Source organism: Bos indicus x Bos taurus, chromosome 11 (assembly GCF_003369695.1).
Source record: "Bos indicus x Bos taurus breed Angus x Brahman F1 hybrid chromosome 11, Bos_hybrid_MaternalHap_v2.0, whole genome shotgun sequence".
NCBI classification, from domain to species: domain Eukaryota; kingdom Metazoa; phylum Chordata; class Mammalia; order Artiodactyla; family Bovidae; genus Bos; species Bos indicus x Bos taurus.
Window position 1 is genome coordinate 6,867,058 of NC_040086.1, and position 20,979 is coordinate 6,888,036.

The 20,979-nt window shown below is 41.4% G+C and overlaps 1 protein-coding gene across 11 annotated transcripts in view; it reads left to right on the plus strand.

The window, feature by feature from the left end:
* The window catches only part of IL1R1 (interleukin 1 receptor type 1), a 134,307-nt gene extending 114,223 nt beyond the window's left edge, over positions 1 to 20,084 (plus strand). For 10 of the 11 annotated variants that reach the window (XM_027554761.1, XM_027554758.1, XM_027554755.1 and 7 more), the window contains 9 exons: positions 926 to 1,160; positions 1,269 to 1,458; positions 2,351 to 2,519; positions 5,780 to 5,845; positions 8,985 to 9,102; positions 10,141 to 10,292; positions 15,584 to 15,727; positions 16,961 to 17,128; positions 17,966 to 20,084. In XM_027554761.1, the coding sequence (XP_027410562.1) occupies positions 926 to 1,160; positions 1,269 to 1,458; positions 2,351 to 2,519; positions 5,780 to 5,845; positions 8,985 to 9,102; positions 10,141 to 10,292; positions 15,584 to 15,727; positions 16,961 to 17,128; positions 17,966 to 18,384 (1,661 nt within the window). In that variant the 3' untranslated portion in view covers positions 18,385 to 20,084. Of the gene's footprint in view, positions 1 to 925; positions 1,161 to 1,268; positions 1,459 to 2,350; positions 2,520 to 5,779; positions 5,846 to 8,984; positions 9,103 to 10,140; positions 10,293 to 15,583; positions 15,728 to 16,958; positions 17,129 to 17,965 lie in introns of those variants that run through there. The other variant, XM_027554762.1, reaches the window with a different exon arrangement.
* The last annotated feature ends 895 nt before the right edge of the window (positions 20,085 to 20,979 follow it).

A 20,979-nucleotide genomic window follows, 5' to 3' on the forward strand; every position in this document is an offset into this window, starting at 1 on the left:
AAATCTCAATAACCTCAGATATGCAGATGACACCACCCTTATGGCAGAAAGTGAAGAGGAACTAAAAAGCCTCTTGATGAAAGTGAAAGAGGAGAGTGAAAAAGTTGGCTTAAAGCTCCACAGTCAGAAAACGAAGATCGTGGCATCTGGTCCCATCACTTCATGGCAAATAGATGGGGAAACAGTGGACACAGTGTCAGACTTTATTTTTTTGGGCTCGAAAATCACTGTAGATGGTGATTGTAGCCATGAAATTAAAAGACGCTTACTCCTTGGAAGGAAAGTTATGACCAACCTAGATAGCATATTGAAAAGCAGAGACATCACTTTGCCAACAAAGACCTGTCTAGTCAAGGCTATGGTTTTTCCAGTGGTCATGTATGGATATGAGAATTGGACTATAAAGAAAGCTGAGCGCCGAAGAATTGATGCTTTTGAACTGTGGTGTTGGAGAAGACTCTTGAGAGTCCCTTGGACTGCAAGGAGATTCAACCAGTCCATTCTGAAGGAGATCAGCCCTGGGTGTTCATTGGAAGGAGTGATGTTGAAGCTGAAACTCCAATACTTTGGCCACCTCATGGGAAGAGTTGACTCATTGGAAAAGACCCTGATGCTGGGAGGGATTGGGGGCAGGAGAAGAAGGGGATGACAGAGGATGAGATGGCTGGATGGCATCACCGACTAGATGAACATGGGTTTGGGTGGACTCCGGGCATTGGTGATGGACAGGGAGGCCTGGTGTGCTGTGGTTCATGGGGTCGCAAAGAGTCGGACACAACTGAGCGACTGAACTGAGCTAACACCCTCCTGAATAACACAAATTAATATATTTAATAACTGGTGTTTTTATTTAGATATTCCATTAAGAAACGTTGCCAAATTTCTTTGGCAAGGAGAAATGACTTTCCCTTTCTCCTTTTTTAAGATAAATGTGAGGAACATGAAGAGAAAATTACGCTGGTTTCACCCGCACGTGAAATCGATGCTCGCTCGTGTCCTCTCATCACAAGTGCCCACAAAGAGCCTATAACTTGGTATAAAAATGACAGCACGACGCCTGTATCTACAGAAAGAGGATCTCGGATTCACCAGCACAAAGACAAGCTCTGGTTTGTTCCTGCTGAAGTGGAGGATTCAGGAGCTTACTATTGCTCAGTGAGGTAAGCAAGCGATAAATAGGTTACAAACATGTCGTGTCTGTACCATTCTTCAGGACGGAAAAAAAAAACCAATTTTTTTTTTAATGAACTTATTTTGATTTATTTTAGAAATTCAACTTACTGCCTCAAAATTAAAATAGTGGTAGAGTTTGTGCAGCATGAGCCTAACTTGTGTTACAATGAAAGGACTGTGTTTACCCAGAGACTGCTGACCGCGGGAGACGGACAACTTGTATGTCCTTACTTGGATTTTTTAAAAGATGAAAACAATGAGTTACCCCAAGTACAGTGGTATAAGGTAATTTTGTATTACATATGGCCTTTTACTTCTCTAGCAAATAAAAGAGTTTGCTGTCATAGACATTAGGATGAATCCGCAAAGGACTTTTTCATTCGGCAGATTATTTGCTTTTGAGTGGTGAAACTTAATAGAATATTTTTAAAGTTTTATGATTGTATGTGTTTAATTTGCAGCTTAAGTAAAAATTTACTTTCTGTCATTTTTGTTTAATAGGGTACAGCTGAGAAAAGTACGGTGGGCATATAAGATGTTTAAAAATAAGGATGATTATAAATTTAGGGTTTTTTTAAAGTGACTATTTGTTACAAAGTATATTATTTCATGTTTTATTATAAATACTAAGTGGTCCTTAGATAACTTTAGTGGTTTCTGTAACTGAAAAGTCATCAGCTAGCACTGCATGGAATACATCATATTCTGGTGTCTTTGATCTACCTGGCTTCTTGGAGCTTACATGGATAATCATTTTTTAGAGGTTTAAAAATACAAAATAATATCAGTGAAGAATGGAAGTATATCATTACTAAGAAATTGTAGTTAGCATTCTTTCCTCAAACATTTTTTTCTTACAAAGTATATTTCATTCCAGTTGTCTTCAAAGTGCAAGACTCATAGGCATATAAATGTAATATCCTGGGACTATAATTATGACTTTGCCAAAAAAAAAGGCAAAATTAAAACTTCTGTGCAAGTACCTTTCTATTCACATATACATGAATGTGTGTTCTAGTCCGTTAGTCACATCTGACTCTTTGCGACCCCATGAACTGTAGCCCACCAGGCTCCTCTGTCCATAGTGTTTCCCAGGCAAGAATGTTGGAGTGGGTTGCCCTTAGCTGAATATAACTATGAATAATTGGTTTTCAATACTTCCTTTCCCCCTGTCTAGGACTGCAAACCTCTACTTCTTGACAACGTAAACTTTGCTGGAGTAACAAATAAGCTGATCATCACAAACGTGAACACAGCACACAGTGGGCACTATATGTGTCATGCGTCATACACACACTTGGGAAAGCAGTATCGTGTCACCCGGGCGATAAAGCTGATTACTCTGGGTGAGTCATAGCTGCAGTCCTAGGAGTTTAAATCCGGGAAGGTCCAGAGACCATGAGTAATATCACCTTCACTGTCTACAGAGGGACTAAGTCCAGGAGAAGCATGATGACTTGCTAGAGGTCACCTGGCTTTAGTTTTTGTTGCTCTATGCTATGTAAGTGTTTTCATTCCTGTTTCAGATGCAGTGCTGATTAAACAGACAGGATGAGCTGAGTTTTCCAGCGGAACTAGGAGGCTTGTTTTGGGGCGTGGCTAAAGATGGTTCTCTAGAGGCTTCAGGGACTCCTCTGGCTAGTACTGGGGAAAGGACAGTTCTGAGACCTCTCACCTGCGGAGTCTGGGTGTCTAGCAGTTGTTGATGGACCCTAACAGACCTTGAAATAAGTTACACTTTTTCAAAAACATCTTTTTATTTTGCATTGGAGTACAGCTAATTAACAACGTTGCGATAGTCTCAGGTGCACAGCAAAGGGGCTAAGCCACACACATACATGGATCCACTCTCCCCCAAACTCCCCTCCAGGTGCCACATGACATTGAGCAGAGGTCCCTGTGCTATACGGTAGGCCCTGTCAGTTATCCACTTTAAATATAGCAGTGTGTACACATCCATCCCAAACTCCTTAACTATCCCTTCCCTGCACCTTCCCCCGCTGGTAACCATAAGTTGATTCTCTAAGTCCCCACAGGGCTTCTGTGATTTCCTCAATCTGCATAAGCCACTCTTAAAATCAGTAAATGACTCTTCATAGTTACAAATTAATCAATCCACAGTATGGTAAGTACTCTGCTAGGGTCAGTGAGGGAAGACCACAGTGGTGACAGCAAATACATATTATATATATATTGTTGGTTGTCCATTTTAAATATAGCAGTGTGTGCATATTCAGGGATGGATGTATCCATCCCTAACTATCCGTTCCCCCATCCCCCTTGAATGGCACCCCACTCCAGTACTCTTGCCTGGAGAATCCCATGGACAGAGGAGCCTGGTAGGCTGCAGTCCATGGGGTCGCTAGGAGTCGGACACGACTGAGCGACTTCACTTTCACTTTTCACTTTCCTGCATTGGAGAAGGAAATGGCAACCCACTCCAGTGTTCTTGCCTGGAGAATCCCAGGGATGGGGGAGCCTGGTGGGCTGCCGTCTATGGGGTCGCACAGAGTCGGACACGACTGAAGCGACTTAGCAGCAGCAGCAGCAGCTATCCGTTCCCCCATCCCCCTTGCTGACCATAAGTTCGTTCTCTAAGTCTGTAAGTCTTTCTGTTTTGTAAGTTCCTTTGTGTCATTTCTTTTAGCTTGATGGGGGGACGTCATACAGCATTTCTCCTTTTCCGTCTGACTGACCTCACCCAGTGTGACCATCTCTAGGTCCATCCATGTTGCTGAAAATGGCATTACTTCATTCTTTTTAATGGTGTGTAATATTCCACTGAGTACATGTACCACAGCTTCTTTATCCATGGAATAAGCTCCACCCTTGTCAGATCTGTGTTAACCCAGTCGCATAACTTCTCTGAGCCCGTTTCCTCCTCTGTAAGCAGATTCAGGCTTCCAAGGTTGTCGTGAACTGTGTTGTGGATCAAGCGTGCTCAGCTTGCAGTCATGTGCCTGGTGCCCGACAGCTGAGAAACGAATAGGTGCATGCCAGTTTTTCCTGTTAGTCATCCTGAGGCTGCTATTCACCATATTTCATATTAAAAACTATTTTAAAACAAAATAGAACAAATGCACCTTTATAAGTTACCTGGAGATGGGCAGAACACTCAACCTTTCTCTCAATAGTAGGATTTCCTAAGCTTTCAGTAATGTATGAAGAGAGTTATTCCCATGAACTTATGGTTACCAGAGGGAAAGAATGGGGGGTAGGGATAGTTAGGGAGTTTGGGAAGGACATGTACACACTGCTATATTTTAAATGGATAACCAGCAAGAACCTACTGCATAGCACAGGGAACTCTGCTCAATGTTACGTGGCAGCCTGGATGGGAGGAGACCCCCATGTGAAACAATTACAACATTGTTAATCAGCTTTACTCTGATATGAAATATAAAGTTAAATTTATCAAGCTGTTTACAAAAAAAAAAAAAAAAGTAAAGTTACTCTAACCAGGACTTTGAAAAGTTAAAGCAGTCTCTATTAGTAATTATTCTGGGACAACAGGCCTAATAGGGGCTATCCCAGGAAAACCTAGATGATCACTTTTCAGATAGCCGTGTTTTCTCAGTTCTACAATTATTTATTTTTGCCAAAGGTTAATTGTGTTGTCTCAAAATCGATTCCTTGCCTACATCCTACAAGTATCGGTGACTCCTAAATTTCAGGAGTCCTGAGTCACAACCATCCTTAGCAGCACTTCCCTGGGCGTTGCGTATCTCCAGTTTGTGTTTCTTGGGGTACTGCAGCCAGACCAGCAGACCAGACTTGACGGAAAACAGGGTACTACAGATTTTTAAGAATTCAAATGGGTTTTAACTACTTTCGGACATCTTTTCTGATCCCTTATATAGAAATAATATAATCAGGGGTGGGGTTCTGTTTTGTTTCTCTTCTAAAGGTGGATTTATAAATATTTGTTGGGCATTTCCCATCTTCCAGGCACTTTCTAGGTATACAGTAGGGAACGAGAGACAGAATATCCTGCGCTGATGGAGCTAACGAATTTTTTTTAAGTAGCAGAATGAATACTAGGCATTCAAATTTGGTCACGTTTGGTCCCAGATCAACTCTTGAAGCCTATCTTCTTGAGAATAAAAGACAGATTAATTTCTGGAGATTCTTAGTATTTTTCTGCCTACTGTAATAAAGTATGCCAAAGTGTGTGGCATTCTTTGATAACTGTGGCTTTCACTCTTGGGTTACTGTGAAAGTTACCAAATAGACACACATCTAGCACTAGTGACTTTCTGGTTAATAAAGCTCCATCCAGGGAAGCCACTTTGTTCTCCCTGATTTGCATGAAGAGATGCACTTGTCCGCAGACCCAGAGCCTGGTGATGTTTGTGGTCTTTTTTTTTTTTTGTAGCACCAAACTCTGTGGGTTCAGAAGGGCTGAGGTGTTATGGTTTTGCTGTGGCCTCTGAGTCAGCCTCCTGCCTTCACAAAAATCCTGGCCCTCTGTCTCCTGCCATGTATACTGTGGCCCCTAGAGGCAGATGCTGTGTTGTAATATGTTAATGTTTGGTATATTTTGCCAAGTGTTGTCATCTTTGGAGATTTGAATCTATAAGAGACCTTGTGGGTGTTTTTCTTTCAGAGAAATCCAGAAACACAAAACCTGAGATTGTGAGTCCAGCTAATGAGACAATGGAAGTGGTCTTGGGTAAGTGGGCTACAATTAGGATATGCTGAAATCAGTGTTTCTTTGAACTAGAGAGTAAGATAAACTGTACCTTTGCTGCACACAACCCAAGCTGTTCACTGCATGTATCTAAAGTTAGAAAGTGGCACACATTGTGTCTTGTTTCTTTGGATTTTTTGCCTCTTATGGCAAATATCTAGCCACGTCTTATTGACTCAGTGTTACTTTTCTATGGACAGTTACTATTCATGAAGACATCAGCCGACAAACAAGTTCGGGGACTTCCTTGGTGGTGCAGTGGTTAAGATTTCGCCTTACGATATAAGGGGTGTGGGTTCGATCCCAGGGAGGGGAGCTAAGATCTCACCTGCCTCGTGGCCAAAGAACCAGAACATAATACAGAAGCAGTATTATGACAAATTCAATAAAGACTTTAAAAATGCTCCACATTAAAAAAAAAAAAAATCTTAAAAAACAAAGACCAAGTTCAATAGGCCTAGAAATAAGAAATGGAATATATTTGGTATAGGATGGATTTCTTTTCCTGAGAGAGTTAAACTTTTAGGTAGAAGACTAAGACTATAGACCCAGAAGGTAAATTACTCTAGAGAATTATTTTTCCAAGCTAGTGATAATGTTTTATTTCAAGAATAAAGACATAATACTATAGGCATTCACATCTAAGCTGTGCAGTACAGTAGCAGCTAGGCATGTGTGGTTATGTACATAGCCACACTAAATTTAAATTTAGTAAATTCAGTTTAATTAAATATTATTCCCTCATTCAAGAGCTGACTGGCTTAGATGTGACTAGTGACTATGTATTAGACAGCACAACTATAGAATGTTTTTGCCAACACTGAAAGTTGTTGGAAACCACTGGTCCCAACATAAAAACAGACTTTTCTTTTGTATCAGAGGATCAAAATTCAGGCTGGCATATAGAATTCTCTTCTGTAATAGTAACTGCATGAAGACAAAGAACAATTGTACAGAGATTAAAAGCTAAAATGTGTGACCTCTGAATTCTGCACTTGGCCAAGTTGTTCTTCATGTGGGAAGGTAATATACAGACATTCATAGATGTAAACAAAGAAAGAGATGAAGACTTTAAATATTGGCCAGTAGAATTCAGAGCAGTGTTTTCAACCTTTTATTTCCCCCTTTTTTCTTCCCCTGTAGAAGGCAATGGCACCCCACTCCAGTACTCTTGCCTGGAAAATCCCATGGACGGAGGAGCCTGGTGGGCTGCAGTCCATGGGGTCGCTAAGAGTTGGACACGACTGAGCAACTTCACTTCCACTTTTCACTTTCGTGCATTGGAAAAGGAAATGGCAACCCACTCCAGTGTTCTTGCCTGGAGAATCCCAGGGATGGGGGAGCCTGGTGGGCTGCCATCTATGGGGTTGCACAGAGTCGGACACGACTGAAGAGACTTAGTAGTAGTAGTAGTACCACCTAACAGGACATTTTTTTCCCCAATCCTCTTTACTTTCTCAGATATTTAATGCCCAGATATGTACTCTGGCACTTTAGAGGACTGCAGACCATTGCAATAGATAAGCTTTTGTTGCTCTTCTCGCTAAGAAGTACATTTTTCCCTATTGAGAAGGCATGCTCTGGGAATGTGTACTTAAGAGCTCTCTCTAAAAACCTAGATTTGATCTACAGATCTAAAAATAATAACTACATTCAGTTCAGTCTCTTCTTTGTGTCCAACTCTTTACGACCACATGGACTGCAGCACACCAGACTTCCCTGTTCATCACCAACTCCTGGAGGTTACTCAAACTCATGTCCATTGAGTCAGTGATGCCATCCAACCATCTCATCCTCTGTCGTCCCCTTCTCCTCCCCCCTACATTACATTAGAAATAATTATTTTAAAATATCACATTGATCAGAGGCCCATCACCGTAGCATAAGGTTATGCTATAGTCAGGCTTTTATTTGATAAGATTTCACATTAATTACCAATAAAATGACATAGAAAAATAGGAACTGAGGGACACTTTCTGCACTTGATTTGCGACCCCATGGACTGTAGCCTGCCAGTCTCCTCTGTTGATGGGATTTCCCAGTCAAGAATACTTGAGTGGGTTGCCATTTCCTTCTCCAGAGGATATTCCTGACCCAGGGATCAAACCCGTGTGTCCTACTTGGCAGGCAGCTTCTTCACCACTGAGCCACCTAGGAAGCCCTCTGCACTTGGTAAATAACATTAATTCAAACCAGTCATCACCAGCATTTTTAATTATGAAACTCTATAGTGTTAAGCCTTATACAGGTCTGGACTTTCTTATTGAAGTCAAGAGTGAGACTAAGCTGCCCACATGAACTTGTTACAGTTACTGTAACAATTAACAGTTACTTGTTCCAGAAGTGCCCACTAATGCAAAGATTAAAGAACCAAGGCTTGCTGACTCTAGGGGAGAAAATAACTTTGTTTTCCGATTGTATAATTACATACCTATAAATTTCAGGAGAATTACTGGGGAAAGTTAGAATAATTATTGTATTAACTGGCCAGATATAAAATTAATATACTATAGTATTAGACTTGTTTAGCAAAAACCAGCAAGTAAACATAACAAGAAAAGAGATCTTATTGCAACAGAGCTGTCTATAAAGTATCTTAGCAAAATCTTTAGAAAATATATTGGATTTATAAGGGAGAAAAAAGCCATCCAAACAAAAAAAAAATCCCCCCAATCTCTGACTTATAAACCTCAAAAAATTGAGGATAACATTTCAGAATATGTGCAGTGTTGATGTAAAGGCATGTTCATTGGTATATCAATCATAATTAAAAATTAGGAAATTATGTTTTGCAATAGGAAAGGAGCTTGTCATAATATGTCTGTATGATGGAATACTAAACCACTATGAAATAGCCTGTTTTGGAAGGCTGATCATGTGAGCCAAAATTCTCAATAGTCAGAGTAGATGTTAATGCCCAATTTTCAAAGCTGCATAGTGCACAGAAAGGTAAGGAATAAGATACATGAAGTTACTAATAGTGGTCATCTCTCAGTGGTAGATGTAAGAACAATTTCTTTTTCCTTTCTTATACTTTAAAATTTTTATTCGACAGTCATTTGTTAATCTAGATGGACCAGAGTCCATTGATCTTATGATTTAAAAATACATTGCTTTGCAGGATCCTGGCTTCAATTGATCTGCAATGTTACTGGCCGGCTAAGTAACTATGTCTATTGGAAGTGGAATGGGTCAATGGTTAGTACATACACTCCTGTGCTAGAGGAAGACTTTATCACGTAAGTATGCCAAGAGTCAGTTGTGCCCTAGACAAACGGTGGTATTAAATCCCAAGGGGAGCAAAGATTGGCTTCTCTGGTGGCTCACTTGTAAAGAATCCGCCTACAAGGCAGAAGATGCAGGTTCAATCCTTGGGTTGAGAAGATTCCCTGGAGGAGGAAGTAGCAACTCACTCCAGTGTTCTTGTCTGGGAAATCCCATGGATGGGGGCCTGGGGGGCTACAGTCCATGGGGTCGTAAAGACTTGGACATGACTGAGTGGCTAAATACCAAAGCAAGGGTTAGTACCAAGGATGAGTGGTCAATGTGCTTAGTTGTTGTGACCCTGTGGACTGTACCCCATCAGGCTCCTCTGTTCATGGGATTTTCCAGGCAAGAACACTGGAGTGGGTTGCCATTTCCTTCTCCAAGTGGGTCTTTGATTGACCCTTTACTTTTGCTAAGCTAAGTAGGATTAATAAGATCTTGTACAATACAGGTGAACTACATGTTATTATGGTACCAATTCCAGACCACTTGGAAGGCTTTCTCTTAAATTCAGTTAAAAATTGCAACATTCCAATGATGCAATCGTCCTGAATTTTCCTTCATGTCATTTCATTTTTAAAGTAGTTTAGAGAAGACTCATGAAATGTAACCAAGAATTAAAGCACGCCCCTGCTCAAGTCTCTGATGGCTCCCTGTCACTTCTCCAGGGAGAAACTCCCAACCCTTAGCATCACCTGGGAACCTTGCCCATCTGTCCCGATCTACTCTTATTTCATATATTCTCCGTGTCCCATGGAGCCCAGAATGCCTGTATCCCCATTTTTCTTTTTGGAAGCTGGTCATTTTGATTTGATTTCTCTCTGCTAGTAAGTGGTCCCAGAGCTATCAAATATCAGATCAGTGTGCTGCTTATAGCCTTATTCTTACACCTGTGCTTTAGGCTGGTGATTCTTACTGCTGCAGTTTAAACGACAAAGAGAGAAACCAGGTATATGTATTGTTTCTATAATTGATGCCATCTATACAATTTTACTTATTCTTTTGAACAGAGTGGAGAATCCTTTAAACAGAAGAAGGAGTACAGTCCTCGCACGGCTTAATATTTCGGCAGTGGAAAGTAAATTTTTCCTGCATCCATTTACCTGTTTAGCCAAGAATACAGAAGGAATAAGCACAGCATACATACAACTAATACATCCAGGTAAACAAGAGAGTCGTTTATTTGAAATGCAGTTTTGTATTCCCATGGTAAGATATCATGACCTTGAGGTTTGGCATGCTATTTCCTCTGCCCACAATGCTCTTAGATTCCTTTTAACCTGGGGACTTCCATTCACTTTACTTCTCAGGTGAACTGTATCTTCTGTGAAGTTTTTTTGCCCTACTTTCCTTCTATTAATGCATCTCTCTGCCCCAAAAGATAAGGTGTTAGGGCCTCAGCTATATATTTCCATATCTATCTTAGTTTTCTTTATGTGATTGTAAGTTCTATGATAATGCAGACAATTGCTAATCATTCTATTTCCAGAGCTAGTTAGCAACTTAAGTCTGATCATCAATTCAGTTCAGTCGTTCAGTTGTGTCCGACTCTTTGCGACCCCATGGACTGCAGCACACCAGGCTTCCCTGTCCATCACCAACTCCTGGAGCTTACTCAAACTCATGTCCATAGAGTCGGTGATGCCATCCAACCATCTCATCCTCTGTTGTCCCCTTCTCCTCCTGCCCTCAATCTTTCCCAGCATCAGGGGCTTTTCCAATGAGTCAGCTCTTCACATTAGGTGGCCAAAGTATTAGAGTTTCAGTTTCAGCATCAGTCCTTCCAATGAGTGTTCAGGACTGATTTCCTTTAGGATGGATTGGCTGGATCTCCTTGCAGTCCAAGGGACTCTCAAGAGTCTTCTCTAACACCACAGTTCAAAAGCATCAATTCTTTGGCTCTCATCCTTCCTTATGGTCCAACTCTCACATCCATACATGACTACTGGAAAAACCATAGCTTTGACTAGATGCACCTTTGTTGGCAAAGAAATGTCTCTACTTTTTAATATGCTGTCTAGTTTGAACTTTTCTTCCAAGGAGTGTCTTTTAATTTCATGGCTGCAGTCACCATCTGCAGTGATTTTGGAGCCCCTCAAAATAAAGTCTCTCACTGTTTCCCCATCGATTTGCCAGGAAGTAATGGGACAGATGCCATGATCTTAGTTTTCTGAATGTTGAGTTTTAAGCCAACCTTTTCACTCTCCTCTTTCACTTTCATCAAGTGGCTCTTTAGTTCTTCACTTTCTGCCATAAGGGTGGTGTCATCTGCATATCTGAGGTTATTGATGTTTCTCCTGGCAACAGTCCAGCATTTCTCATGATGTATTCTGCATACAAGTTAAATAAGCAGGGTGACAATATACAGCCTTGACGTACTCCTTTTCCTATTTGGAACCAGTCTGTTGGTCCATGTCCAGTTCTAACTGTTGCTTCTTGACCTGCATCTTGATCATCCTAGGCGCCTAATGAATATATTTTTAGGTAAACAATTCCATGATGGATGCACAGGGGAAGCCGAAATATCTACTTTCCAGAGAGGATGTCAGAAGTTCCTGGTTTTCATACATTGTATAATCAAACACAATATTGACGGTATTTGTGTTCCAGCTCATGGATTCATTTTTCTGTCTCATTTATTCTACCATTGACTCCTTCTAGTGTATTTTTCATTGCAGTTATGGTATCCTTCCACTCTGTTGGGTTGTTAAAACTTCTTGTGACTTCTCACTCCTCACATCCACCCTTTTCCTGAGTAGAACTTTATGATCTTTATGATCAGTATACTGAACTCTTTCTTGGATAGACTGCCTATCTCCACTTCAGTTAGTTGTTTTTCTAGGTGAAGGGTTTTATCTTGCTCCTTTGTCTGGAATGCATTCCTTTGCTGTCCCATTTTGTGTAGATTTCTATTTGAATTTGTGTGTATATGGAAGGTTAGTCATGTTTCGTGACCTTGGAGAGGTGGCCTCTATAGGGAACATTCTATTGTCCCATCAGTACACCTCCCTCTCATCACCCAAGGGCCGGGGCCATGGTCCCAGGGTAGGTTCTGACCTGTTTGCGAACTCAGTTCCACAGGCTGCGAGATGACAGTTTTCTTGTGTCTGCCCTCTGGTGGGTGAGGCTGGTTTAGAGGCTTGTTCAGGCCTCCTGGTGGGTGGAGCTATGTCTTGGCCTCCGGCAGGGAAGCAGAGGCAGAACACTCTTTGACATACATCACGGCAATATTGGACTTCCTTGGTGGCTCAGTAGTAAAGAATATGCCTGCAGTGCAGGAGAAGTGAATTTGATCCCTGGGTGGGGAAGATCCCCTGGAGAAGGAAATGGTAACCCACTGCAGTATTCTTGCCTGGAGAATCCCATGGATGGAGGAGCTTGGCAGACTACATACAGTCCATGGGGTCACAAGAGTCGGACATGACTGAGAAATATTATTTCCACCACCACAGAAATATTATTTCTGACCCATTTTCTAGATAAAGTAAATAAAAACAAAGCCAAATGGGACCTAATTAAACTTAAAAGCTTTTGTACAACAAATGAAACTATAAACAAAATGAAAAGACATATTATAGAATTAGAGAAAACATTTGTAAACAATGTGACTGGAAAGGGATTAATCTCCAGTTATGCAACTCAATAACAACAAAAACCCAGTCAAAAAATGGGCAGAAGACCTAAATAGACATTTTTTTCAAAGAAGACATAGAGGTGGCCAACAGGCATATGGAAAAATGTTCAACAGCAATAATTAATAGTTTATTGTAGTTCTGATGTGCATTTCTCTATCACTTCCCTCTGGTCAGAATGAAAGTGAAAGTCACTCAGTCATGTACAACTCTTTACGACCCCATGGACAATACATTCTGTGGAATTCTCCAGGCCAGAATACTGGAGTGGGTAGCCATTCCCTTCTCCAGGGGATCTCTTCTCCAGGGGATCTTCCCAACCCAGGGATCTGAACCCAGGTCTCCCGCATTGCAGGCAGATTCTTTACCAGCTGAGCTATCAGGGAAGCCCTACCAAAGGAGAGGGATAAATTAGGAGGCTGAGATTAACCTGTACACACTAATGTATATAAAATAGATAACCAGCAAGAACATACTGTACATAGCAAATACGATATACTCAGTATTTTGTAATAACCTATAAGGGAAAGAAAATCTGAAAAAAGTGTATATGTTGTTGTTTAGTTTCTAAATCATGTCCAGATCTTTTGTGACCTCATGGACTGTAGCCAGCCAGGGTCCTCTGGCTGTGGGGTCTTCCAAACTCAGGGATCAGACCTGTGTCTCCTACAGTGGCAGGCAAATTCTTTACCTCTGAGCCACCAGGGAAGCCAGGAAAAGTGTGTATACACACACACACACACACACACACACACACATATAAAACTTAATCGCTTTGCTGTACGCCTGAAACAACATTATAAATAAACTATACTTCAATAAATAAAAGTTTTATTATAGTATGTGAAACATTTTAAGATAATTTATAGTTGAAGTAAAATATTTATGAATGTATACATGAAAAAAAACAAAAAAAACCTATGGACAAACTATTAGAATTAGTAAATGAATTTAGAAATATCACTAGTGAAAGTTAGTCACTCAGTCATGTCTGACTCTTTGTGACCCCGTGGACTGCAGCCAGCCAGGCTCCTCTACTACCCCTGAAATTCTCCAGGCAAGAATACTGGAGTGGGTTGCTATATACGTGTATATATAGTATTTCTGTGTATATCTTTAAATACCAACAATGAAGAAACAGAACTTAAGTTTTAAAAAATAGCATTTATAATAGCATCAAAACTATTAAATACTTAGGAATAAATGCAGCAACAATTGTTCAAAATCTGATACAAACTAAAAATAATTACTGAGATAAAGACCTAATAGATGGAGGGATAAATAACCACAGATTGAAAGACTCAGTATTATAAATACTCTGCTGCTGCTGCTAAGTCACTTCAGTCGTGTTGGACTCTGTGCGAACCCATAGACGGCAGCCCACCAGGCTCCCCCACCCCTGGGATTCTCCAGGCAAGAACACTGGAGTGGGTTGCCATTTCCTTCTCCAAAGTAGTTCCCCTCAAATTAATCTGTACATTGAAAACAGTTCCAATCAAAATCTCAGCAGTTGTTGTGGGTGTCTTTATTCTAAAAAATCATATTGGAAATGTCAAGGGCCCAGAATAGTTAAGGTGGTCTTGAATAAAAACAGTCTGGAAGATTTACACTTCAGATAAGATGATCTTATACAAAGCTACAGTTGGGGACTTCCCTAGTGGTCCAGTTGTTAAGAATCTGCCTTGCTATGCAGGGGACATGCGTTGGATCATGGTTGGGGAACCAAGATCCCACATACTGTGGAGCAACCAACCCCGAGCACCGCAACTAGAGAGCCTGTGTGCCGCACCTAAGACCCGACACAGCCCAATAAATAAATAAATATTTTTAAAAGCTGCAATCAGTTCAGTTCAGTTGCTCAGTCGTGTCCAACTCTTTGCGAGTAATAATTGAATATAAATGTAAACTATCAATTAGGCCAATCGGACATTAGTCTACCTTGATTTCCACTTCATACCCAGTTTAACTGCAGGTTAAACATACCCAACTGCAGGTGGGTCAGTGACGTAAATTGGAAAAACAAAATAACCGAGCTTTTATATTCTCTTTCCTGGTTGTCTCCTTATGTTTAGAAGGCTCTTTCTTCTTTCTCCACCCTCCTCCACCAGACTCCTCCGCGGTCATCAACTGAATAACTAGCCTGTGCAGCTGGGAGAATGTGGAGTGTGAAACACTGTCTGGCCATCCTAAACTCTTCTTTCCTTTCCTCTAGTCTACTACTTTTTTCACCCGACTCTTCTACTTTTGTAGAACATTTGTAGGCTTCTGAGTGACTTTGACTTTACTCATATTCCTATGGAGTGCTCTATCTTATGGTCTTTGGTGTTTTTTCTATGTTATTGCATACTACTTAAGTGGGAATTAAATACAGTGCACCTTAGTTTTATACAGTATCCATCCTCAATGCCTTTGTAGATTAGTATCCATTAATAGGGGCTTCCATTAATGGTGGCTCAGTGGTAAAGAATCTGCCTGTAAATGCAAGAGGTGCAGATTCGATCCCTGGGTTGGGAAGATCCCCTGGAGAAGGAAATGGTAACCCACTCCAGTATTCTTACCTGGGAAATACCATGGACAGAGGAGCCTGGCAGGCTATAGGCCATAGGGTCACAAAGGAGTCAGTCATGACTTAGCAACTAAATAACAACAACAACAATAATCCATTAATGAGATATGGTAATGAATGAGTTTATACTGTCTGGAATTTGGACTTACAGACTGATCCCAAATATGGTTTCCCTGGGATGGTAATGTTTAATTTGCTGTGCTCAGTTTTTAAGTCTTTGGGTTCTAATGTGTTTTTCCCTCTTCTCTGCTATAGTCCCCGATTTCCAGAAGCCCACAGTTGGTATATTCGTCATGTTAACATTGGTAATTACATGCTCTGTTTGCATCTACAAAGTCTTCAAGGTTGACATTGTGCTTTGGTACAGAGATTCCTTCTATGATTTCCTCCCGAAAAAAGGTACAATTTTGTATTCTATGCAGTATTTTCCTGAGAGAGTGGGGGTAGTTAAGAGGGTTTTTATTCTAATTTTAAAATGAAATGTGGTCCACACAAAGTAATGTAATTATACATAATTATAGTTTCATGACTGAATAGTATTAATATTTTCTAAGTTACTGCTCTGGTGTTCATAATGGTGGGATAGCCTGGCATTTAGAGCATCTGCTTATAAATCCAGTTATTTAGAAGCCTCGGTTGAAGACTTGCTCTGTGTTAGGTAGCACAGAGATCACCCCATTACCTGCCGTAAAATGAAAGAAATGACTCAGTTTTCCTGCACCAGGGAAGCATTCTCTATTTTGTTTAAATCTCAGAAAAAAAACTACTACTCCACTAATATATGGGCTTCCCTGGTGGCTGAGTGGTATAGAATCTGCCTGCCAATGCAGGAGAAACGGGTTTGATACCTGGGTTGGGAAGATCCCCTGGAGAAGAAAACGGCAACCCACTCCTGTGTTCTTGCCTGCAGAATCCCATGGACAAGGGAGTCCGGTGGGCTACAGTCCATGGGGTCACAAAGAGAGTCAGACACAACTTAGTGACTAAACAACAACACTAATACTTAAAAGGAAGAGTGGATAGAATTCAGGACTGAGACATTTGAGTAAGATGAGAACAAGGAAATGAAGAGAGTTTCATACTAGGCAGGCGAAGAATCTTTCCTTATGGGGGACCTTTGAATAATATGAGAACTTTGTAGTGAAACACAATAAAAAAAACTTGTCAGAGGTGAATACTTTAAAAAGACATTACAGAACAGTCTTTTGGACTCTGTGGGAGAGGGAGAGGGTGGGATGATTTGGGAGAATGGCATTGAAACATGTATAATATCATATATGAAACGAGTTGCCAGTCCAGGTTCGATGCATGATACTGGATGCTCGGGGCTGGTGCACTGGGACGACCCAGAGGGATGGTACGGGGAGGGAGGGGGGAGGAGGGTTCAGGATGGGGAACACGTGTATACCTGTGGCGGATTTATGTTGATATATGGCAAAACCAATACAATATTGTAAAGTTAAAAAATAAAATAATATTAAAAAAATAAAGACATTATACTTTTTGGTATTGTTGCTGCATACCATTGTACACAAAATTAGTAATTCACTATGAAATGCATGTTTGTGATACTGACTTTAGCAAATCTCATTTTTTCTTTTGGTTCTAAAACTATTGCATTTTCCCTTTTAGTTTCAGATGGAAAGACGTATGATGCATACATACTATGTCCAAAGACCCCTGGGGAAGGGTCCACCTGTAACTCGGATATTTTTGTGTTTAAAGTTATGCCTGAGGTCTTGGAAAAACAGTGTGGCTATAAGCTGTTCATCTGTGGCCGAGATGACTACGTTGGGGAAAGTACGTGTGCAGTGGAAAGAAGTAACATCTTGTATAACTAATTCAATTACTAAAGTTGGATAACTAATTGAATTACTGCTGCTGCTAAGTCGAGTTAGTCATGTCCGACTCTGTGCGACCCCATAGACGGCAGCCCACCAGGCTCCCCCGTCCCTGGGATTCTCCAGGTTACTAAAGGTGGAAGACTGCAGCCTGGGTATACATACTTGACAACTTGAAGAGCCTCTTAAGTGGGACTTCCTTGGTGGCTCAGCAGTAAAGAATCTGCCTGCCAATCCCTGGGTCAGGAAGATCCCCTGGAGGAGAAAATGGCATCCCTTTCTAGTATTCTTACCTGGGGAATCCCATGGACAAAGGAGCCTGGTGGGCTTCAGTCCAAAGGGTCGAAAAGAGTCACACACGACTGAGACCAAACAAGAACAGCATAGTGGCACATGATGATTTTCATATTAAATGCAAGTGTTTACTTTTCTCACACTCTATTGGGGCAACAATTAACTAAATTTTATTTCGTTTTGCAGAACTTAACTAGTTAGATCTAGCAGTTACTTTACAACTGATGGTAAAAACAGGAGTGATGTAGATCCAGTGGTTTAGCAAGAAAGTTTATAAAATTCATTCTTCAAGTACTCCTACTCCGCCATGAAATACCCACCTTTTGTGGGTCAGTGTTTGAGCTCTTCTGTAAAATGATAAACTCCTTCGATTTAAGGCAAGAAGAAAGAGTATCGGGAGACATAAGTGATGGGGTGGGAAGAACCTTGAGGGGTCTTGGTTCTGGAGGGAAGGATTATAGATGGAAAGTTTACTTACTATGCTGTGTCTCATGTTTTTCAGGCATTGTTGAGGTTGTTAATGAAAATGTAAAGAAAAGCAGGAGACTGATTATCATTTTGGTCCCAGAAACGTCAGGATTCAGCTGGCCGGGGAATTCATCTGAAGAGCAGGTGGCCATGTACAATGCTCTCATTCAGGAAGGAATTAAAGTCGTCCTATTGGAGCTGGAGAAGATTCCAGACTATGAGAAAATGCCAGAATCCATTAAATTCATTAAGCAGAAACAGGGGGTCATACGCTGGTCAGGGGACTTTAGAGAGGGGTCGCAGTCTATGAACTCGAGATTCTGGAAGAAGGTCAGGTACCACATGCCAGTCCAGCGGCAGCGGCGTTTATCCAAGCACCAGCTGCTGTCCCCGGCCACTCTGCTGGACTCTAAGGAGAAACGACCCATGGAGGTCCACGTGCCTCTTGGGTAGTGGAGAAGCTTGTCCAAGAGTTCCTTGGTGACTCCTGTCTTCGGGCACTGCAGGCTGGGCCTCACTGACTTGCACAGTCATCCTACACACCTGTTTAGTCCCTTATCCCTGAGGTCACCTGGGACCGGATTAAGGGAGCAGGATGTGGCGACAGTCGCTCTGTGACCAGGGCAACTCCAGGCAGAGGGCTTGGGAAGTCCTTTAAGAAGGCGCTGGATGCCCTGTCTGAATGTTTGAACTGCTGAGAAAAGGCACTGGGCAGCAAACCAGAGGAATGAACATGCAGGTAATATTCACCATCTATAGACAGATTTAGGAAGTCTCCCAGGGTCTGAGGGCAGGGCTGTGGCCCAGTCTGGGAACAGCAGGCCCTCGAGTGGTTCTCCTGGGCATTGCTACTGGCAGACTGAGACCTGTACTTCCCAGAGGATGTAGAAGCATTCTTGGAGAACTTTCCGTCTGCCTTGCATTTCCCATACCTCTCGACAGACAACTGGCAGTCACTTTCCAAAGATGGAATTTCATTTCATGGAACCTTTAAAACTGTCATTTCAATGAGCAAAGGAATTCCCCTGACTCTTAAGGGTTTGAAATAACCTTACCTTTCTGCAGGAGAGAGAGAATTTTGAGAGCAAGAATAGCAGAGTATGAACCCACCTCTTAATGCCTTTCCCCTGCAGTGACCACTTGATTCCACCTTATTCTTCTGCCTATTCCTGGACTCGTCACTTCTCTGGAAGGTCCACTTCGAAGTCACCTCCTCCTCTCACTCTGTCACACACACGGCCTACAGATGAAACGTCTTTCTACGATGCTCAGATCTTAAAATGCCCTTGCTAGACCGCCTCCATGGGCTCCTCCTGGGTGAAAGCCCACTTCCGCCCACGAGCATCTGACACCTCTCAGTCCTGCTCTGCGCACGCCCAGATTGTTCACCTTCACACCTGTCCCCAGCCTCCCTCCATCTCTGCCTCTCCTTCCCGTCTCCTCTGACCAGAAATCCTCTTCACGTTTTCTCTAGCTGACCCAAATTTTACTAAAACTCAAAATTTACTCCAAGTCCCTTTCCCCAAGAAACTGCCCTCAGGCACTTGTTCTGTTTCTGTCAGTCTGATTGTATTTAGGCTGTCTCTGCAGGAAGTTGCTTCTGTCTCCAGCTCCAAGCCCTGTTCTCTGCAGAAAAGGCAGGGGTGTCTCTTTGTTGGCAATGCCTTCAGAAGAAATTTGCACACATAACGTAGACTGTGCTTTACTGTTTAAAAATTTCCACAGGTTATTTTATTTTTTGAAAACCTTTGTTCAGTTTCCCTTTAACCTTTTCCTTTCAGGCCTTCCCCATTAATTAGATTTTGCTGCATAATCTGATGGGAATTTTTCTTCTTGGTCAGTGTGAGTGTTTAAGAAAAGTTTGCAAGTATAGTGAAGTATTCCATTTCCAGTTGTTAAAACTGGCTTAGCAGAATTTTTATTTTCCCCCTTCTGCCTCTATTTGCAGTAAAAGAGGGTATTGAGCCATTTTTTAATGAGTTTTTTGATAAATTATATTTGTACTGGTTAATGATTTAAAAAAAACCTTGTTTATATAATTCTGCAGCAGATACCAAATATTTTTATATAGAAAGACACCAGATTCATGTACAGCACGTATCATTGATCAATGGACTGTACTTATTTTCCAATAAAATTGTCAAAACCTGGTATTGATTATTCTCCTTCAAATCTGTTTCTTTGCCGGCTCTCTCCCGAGTTTACCTGCTTGCTCCCAGGTCGTGTGGAAAGTGAGGGCACCTTCTTCCTGGGGAGGTCAGAGGTCATTAGCTGAGGGCTGACTCCCCTTTGTAGGCTCAGCTACAATCCGCCTGTTTGCTTGCTCCTAAAATAGATTAAATATGAGTCTTATTAACTTATTACCGGTCCAAAAACTCATAGGGGCAACATTTGTATAGACTTTTAAATCTTTTTTTTTTTTTGCTTTTTACAAAAAACTGTATTGGAGTATAACCAATTAACAATGTTGTGACAGTTTCAGGTGGACAGTAAAGGGACTCAGCATACATACACATGTATCCATTTCCCCCAAACTCCCCTCCCCTCCAGGCTGCCACATGACATTGAGCAGAGTCCCCTGTGCTTTACAGTAGGTCCCTGTTGGTTATCAGTTGTACATATAGAAGTGTGTGCCTGTCCATCCCAAACTCCTTAACTCCCCCACCATAAGTTTCTTCTGTAAGTCTGAGTCTGTTTCTGTTCTGTAATTAGGTTCATTTGTATCATTTCTTTTTAGGTTCCACATAGAAGGTATGTCATAACATATCTGTCTTTCTCTGACTGACTTCACGTGGTATGACCATCTCTAGGTCCATCCATGTTACTACGAATGGCATTATTTCGTTCTTTTTAATGGCTGAGTACTATTCCGTTGTATATATGTACCACATTTTGTATCCATTCCCCTTAGACTTTTACATCTCACAAAGTTTTTATTTTTCTCCTTTGACCCAGGAGGCTAACAAAATCAACAGATTTCATATCCAAATGCGAGCTCTAATGTTCAAAAACTCTAAGGATCAGATCGCCTTTCACAGCGGGTCAGTG